The 6275-nt window shown below is 36.9% G+C and overlaps 1 protein-coding gene across 1 annotated transcript in view; it reads left to right on the top strand.

Moving 5' to 3' along the window:
• The first annotated feature begins 5255 nt into the window (after positions 1 to 5255).
• Positions 5256 to 6275, top strand: part of M1AP (meiosis 1 associated protein) — a 61155-nt gene continuing 60135 nt past the window's right edge. The window contains exon 1 of the mRNA XM_006905224.2: positions 5256 to 5539. Coding sequence (XP_006905286.1) covers positions 5306 to 5539 — 234 coding nt within the window. The 5' untranslated portion in view covers positions 5256 to 5305. The remainder of the gene's footprint in view (positions 5540 to 6275) is intronic.

Below are 6275 nucleotides of genomic sequence, written 5' to 3'. Positions count from 1 at the left end.
CGGCGCAGACGCGCGCGAAGAGCCGGAGGGTCAGGTAATGCGGTCTCGGCTTTACCACAGAAAAGAGCGACACCCGCGGTTCTCCACGGCTCGGGGCAAGAGCAGGGCCTCAGGGAGGAAAGAGGAGAAGCTACTTCGCAGGGTGGGCTTGGGCCAGCTTGCGCCTGTCCACAGGTAGATGTTGGCAGGCGCCGGGGACCATCTGACGCCCAGCGGTCCGGGTCGTTCCTCGACAATCGTGTCTGAGGACAGGACAGGCAGACGCCGTGTCTCCTGAGTAGACTCTCGCAGGCCTGCGGGCTGGTTACACATCCATCAGGCAGAGTAAGCATGTGGCCTAGGGCACACGACACTTTGGGGGACGGGGGCGGGGGCACGAAAATCTTCTAACTTGTAAAGTCAGAAGAAAACAGTGAACTCTTAAGATTAAAGAAAATGTTTTGACTATTTTCTTACATCAGAACAAAAGTGAATTTTTAGGACCCACGAAAATTATCGATTTTTATTTTATTTTTTAAATGAGGAAGGGCCCCACGAAGGGAAAAGTGCTTAGATTCCACGAAATTTTTAATGAAGCCCTGCGGAAGGGGGAACCGTTAAATCATTTATCACACACAAAATGTTCAGAGCTATAAATGCATGGTCTAGGCGATTTTATCAGGGTATGTAAAGGGGCAGTAACTTATTAAGACCTAAAGTCTGAGACCTAAAGGATGAGGGTAAAAGAGGGGAATACTCAGAAAAGAATGACAGTGGGAGGCACGGCAAGAGGCCCACCATTGGTGGATTTGAGAAAGAACCCCAGGATAGGGATGGGGTGGGAGAGGTTGGGCTGGGGATGGCAAGACAGGAGGATGAAGAATTGAAAAGGAGACACATGCAGAATTTTGGAGCCAGGATAAGGATTTTGGATTTTGTTTCAAGTGTAATTGGAAGCCACTGAAGGGTTTTTAGCAAAGGAGTAACTTGACTTCTGTTGGCTCAAGGCCCAGTCCCAGGTTTAACCAGTTTGCAGGGAGACACCAGTAAGTGAATATTCTTAGCAAAAGTGGAGAGTATAGGGTCAGAAATAGTGAGATGCTGGTTAATACTATGCCCAGACACATCAGATACATTAATTGATCAAGTTTGAGAATATAAGGAAGAGAGCTGCCTCTTACCTCATTTAAACTACAGTCTTGGAATTGCACACGGTGTGGGATCTAAAATTGACTGTGCAAGCTGAAACCATTCAAAGTGATCTTAATAATCAATGGGAAAATTATATTTGTTCCAGGACCTATGAAAATTGTCAAAACGTTAAAAGCCCTCTTACTGTCAGTTATAAAGTATACAGGAAAATGAAAAATAATGAAACTAATATCTATTTAGCACACTGTAATTTAAAATATTAGAAAGATTGGAAATCAAAGTATTTTCTTTCTTTGTAAAAACTTCCCAAGAGTAGTTTGAACAATAACATGATAGAGCACTCATCTTTTCAATGCCTTAGCCAATTGTTATACTCCTAAGTTTGAAACAGCTTCCAACATTTTATTTTTTGCTCTTTAATTTTGTAAAATATCTCCAAGAGTTTCTCCAATATGAAGTTTTCGCCAGTAGCACTTTGCGATATTTTCATATTTTTTGTCATAACCGCTTTCCTCATTTATATCAATAAATTCACTTTCACTAAATTCCTCTGGCTGCTTATCTAGTCTATCAGATGATGTTACTGTCAATATTCTCACAGTCAGCTCTTTCTTCTTTCACTCCATTTATTTTTTAGTCAACTTTCACTTTCAGTGTTATGTCACTTATGGTTTCTTTTCTACACTCTCATCTTTTTTTTTTTTTGGCCAATTCCCTCTTTCAATTACTCATTTTTGTAAAAATGTCACTTGGGTTTATCACTAGGAGATAAGGAGATAAAACAACCATACACTTTACTGTCTGTGCTTAAACTGAGTAAGGGATCTGCAGTGATGGTCACTGACAAACTTTGAAAGAAATGACATGATCTATACTCCGATCATGATGTGCCTCTGATTTGTGGACTGAAGAGCTAGCTGTCATTTGTACTTTATGTGATTATTCACAGTTAATATTCTATGGTAACTGAAATCTGAACTATGTTGATGGCGCTGGTGTTAACTAAACTGTATTTGATTTGAGATTTGTGTATATTGGAATCATGAAAAGTGAGAACTACCTATACTCTAAAATGGCAAGAGTTTCAGATGTGAGGGAAGATAGGCAAGGAGAATAGAAGTTCATTCGATATTAAATAAGGCCTCTGTCTGGCTGCCTGTTTGTCTATGTGAACCTGTCTGTGTGTCAGCATTACATTGGTCCCATGCACTTAATTTTTAAAAGTACAGTTAAAAGATATTTATGATGTGTGCTCTCTTGGTAAATATATTAGTCATTGATTTTGATTTCTGGTTCAAGATTACTTTCAACAGATTAACATATTCATTCATTTATTTGTTCATCTGTACCCAGTACAAATTGGAGCTCAATAAAAAATTGTTGAATGAACGAATGTTGACCTCCACTATCTAAAGAGAAAAGTTTGAAAGAGACTAACTTCACAGATTCATTTTGAGAAACACATTTATTTATGCACTTAGATTATTTTTAAAGATCCTAAATTCCAAAATATTTCTGAAAATTATCATAAATACCTTTCTCCTGGACCCAGGGGAAATCAAATAAGCTTTTATTTTTGTGCATTCTTTAGCTAAAAAGCAATTATATAGAATCATTTTCACTCATAGAAGTGGAGATATGTTTTTGTAATCTAAAAAATATTTTCTTTTATGCTTGTCCTAATGTTCTTTTTGTAATATTTTTATTGTTAAATATAATGTATAGAGTATTTCATAAAATATGAACATATAGTTTTATAATGATAGTGAGCACCCATGCAACCACAATAAAAGTCAAGAAACAGAACCTTGCCAATACTGCAGGACCTCCCCTTTTGTCCCTTCTAATCATAATGCCCTCCTTCCTTTCTAGAGAAAATCACTACCCTTGTTTTTATGATAATCATTTCCTTGCTTTTTAAAAATAGTTTTACCATTATGTACACACCTCTAAACAATATATTTATTTTTGCTTATTTTAAAAATCTATGTGAATAGTGGAATTATGCTATATGTATTCTTTGTCTTGCTTCTGTTATTCAATATTATTTCTTAGAGTCATCCATATTATTCCATGTAACTAGTCCACTCGTTTGCACTGCTGTATGTGTGACTATATCAGAATTTGTCCATTCTAGTGTTAATTGACATATGTTTTTTGTAATTTGGGGTATTTGTGAATAAGACTGTTATGAATAGTCTTTTTGTTGCTATGATCTTATTTTGTTCATATATCCTCGTGCATGTCCTTATTCACAGATTATAGGATTGTGAACAAAAAAAATCCAAAAGGATCTACAAATAATTATAATTAGTAAGAGAGTGCAGCAAGTTTGTTGAATATGAAATCAATATTCAGAAATCAATTTTATTTCTATGCATTAGCAACAAACTAAATACAAAATTTTAAAATATGTCATGTAAATTAACATTAAAACCAGTAAATCTCTAAGAATAAAATTTAATAAAAGATAAGGATGTTGCAGAAAAATCAGACTGGCGAGAAACCAAGCACCACTCAGAGAGTTGGACAACTCAGGTTTATTAAGCTGGCAGTCCCAGAAGAGCTAGAGCTCTGAAGATCTGGGCCCTGAGCTCAGGGGTAAACTTCCTTTTATAGGACTTGTCAGCACAGTTACCGTTGGCATGAGCCAGTTGGTTAATTTGTCCTCAGGCGGTTACAGAGCACGGGAGTTGCTATGGGCTATAGGCAGTTACAGAGCATGAGATTCGATACATCTGTTATCTAGACAGAGCAAGCAAAGGGGAAGGTGAGTCTTCAGTTGATCTCCTGCCCTTTGGCCTATGCAGCAAGCATGTCTACAAAAGCAGAACAAAGAACTGATTACGAGGTTAGTCATTGAGTGGAAAATTCCTCTTCAAGGAGACCTTTTGGAGAAAATTATAAAACTGTAGAATTTTTAGATTTTCTATATACAGGATTATATCATCTGCAAACAATGAGTTTTACTTCTTCCATTTTTTTTTTATATACTGCTATTTTCAATTTGCTAATATTTTGTTTAGGATTTTTACATCTAAGTTCATGGATGAGATTATCCTATAATTTTTTTCTTATAATACTCTTATCCAATTTTGGTATCAAAGGTTATGCTAACCTAGTAAAATTAATTAAATAGTGTTCCCTCTCTTATTCTCTGAAAGAAATTAAGATTGAAATTCTTGGTCTTTGAGAGTTTGATGGAACTTATCAGCAGAATCATCTGACCCTATAGTTTATGGGTAGATATTTGACTACCAGTTAAATTTCTCCTTCAGTGGTTATAGAGTATTTATGTTTTAAAATCTTGTTTTTGATTTAGTATTAGTTAGATATATTTTTCTAAGAATTTGTCCAATTAGATTGAAGGTCAAGTCATGAAGGATCTTGAACAAGTCTTGAAGGGGAAAGTAATCATATTTTTATTTTGTTTTTAAGTTATTATGTACCAAAAAAACAATGTACTAAACACTGATAAATAAAGTTGACAAAACAGGTTCTCTACCCTTGGAAAGCCCACAATATAGTGAGAAAGGCAATCATAGAAATAAATTACAATACAATACAATAATAAAATTTATGAGGTCAGATAGCTTACTCTGAAACTGAAGTTTGACTTTTGTGTATCTTTTGATTAGTTCCACTCAACATCTCTCTAAGAATTCTCAGCTTTACATTACAGGCAAACATCTAGATCCCTTAGGAGCTATTAAGATGGGTTAGCCTTCCATAACATTCATCACTTTAAGGTGTATAAATCATTGGTTTTTACTATATTCACAAGTGCGCACATCCATTACACTCTATAATTTCAGAATGTTTTCATCCCTGTAAAAGAAACACCTTATCCATTAGCAGTCATTCTCCATTCCCTCTTCCCTCGACCTCTCGCAACCATTAATTTACTTTCTGTCTCTATGGATTTGCCTGTTCTGGACATTGCACATAAATGGAATCATATATTTTTTTAAAAAAAGGGAGGAGGGTGGAGTAGAGAAGCTTGAGTTAGTACCCAGCCTGACTTCTTTCTGGACTTAATCCCCTAGACCCATGTTCATTGTTTCAACAGAGTACATAATTCAGTTTTATGAAAGCCAATGATTTCTCGCTCCTTCTCTATAGGTGTAGAGAATATCCAGGTAGTGGCTGCAGTTCCACCTCTGGTCTGGCTGCCATGTATCATGGGCGAACTACTGGTAAAGGGCCCCACACACAGATTTACCAGCAACCTCCAAGGCTTCTCATTGTGCATGTCACTCTACCATCCTGGGCTGACATCTGCTCCAATCTCTGTGAGGCTCTGCAAAACTTTTTCTCTCTAGCCTGCAGCTTGATGGGCCCCAGCCGCATGTCCCTCCTCAGCTTATACATGATACAAAATCAGCACGAGTGCATCCTCCCCTTTGTGGTGAGTATATTTACCATTTGTTCATTTTATCTTGAAAGCAAATACGAAGTTTCTGGGGAAGAGATCACAGTTATTACTTAGAAATAACTGTGCCTGTTCTCACACCCAGTACCACACAGGCAACACAATGAGATCAGATGTCATTCTGTGCATAAAGGGTGTTTGTACTGCAAAAGAGGAATCTCAAAATTATTAATATGGGAGTTTAAATAGGCCACATCTTGGCCCCCTCCACTCCTGAGGAAGGGAGAGAAACCTTGGCTTTTACAGACCTTTAGAATATAAGCAACTGACTCTTTTCACACACACCTATTTGAAATGCAAACGCAGGGAAATTAGTCTCCAAATTTCTCTATAGGTCTCTGGCTATTTTTTTTTCCCCCCAAGATTTTATTTTATTTTCTCTTCTCCCTCCTCCTCTCTGGTAACCATTAGTCCATTCTCCATGTCCATGAGTCTCTGTTTGTTTGTCTGTCCTGTTCATTTGTTGCTTTTAGGTTTATATCCCATATATAAGTGATATCATGTGATTTTCAACCTTTTCTGTCTGGCTTATTTCGCTTAGTATGATTATTTCCATGCATGTTGTCACAAATGGCAGTATTTCATCTCTTCTTATGGCTGGGGGGTATTCCATTGTATATATATACCACAGCTTCTTTAGACAATCATCTATTGTAGGACACTTCAGTTGTTTCCATGTCCTGGCCACTGTGAATAATGCTGCTCTGAATAT

Source organism: Pteropus alecto, unplaced genomic scaffold (genome assembly GCF_000325575.1).
Source record: "Pteropus alecto unplaced genomic scaffold, ASM32557v1 scaffold100, whole genome shotgun sequence".
Taxonomy (NCBI): Eukaryota; Metazoa; Chordata; class Mammalia; order Chiroptera; family Pteropodidae; genus Pteropus; species Pteropus alecto.
The sequence above is the reverse complement of the archived record's forward strand: the minus strand, read 5'-3'. Positions and strand labels throughout refer to the sequence as shown.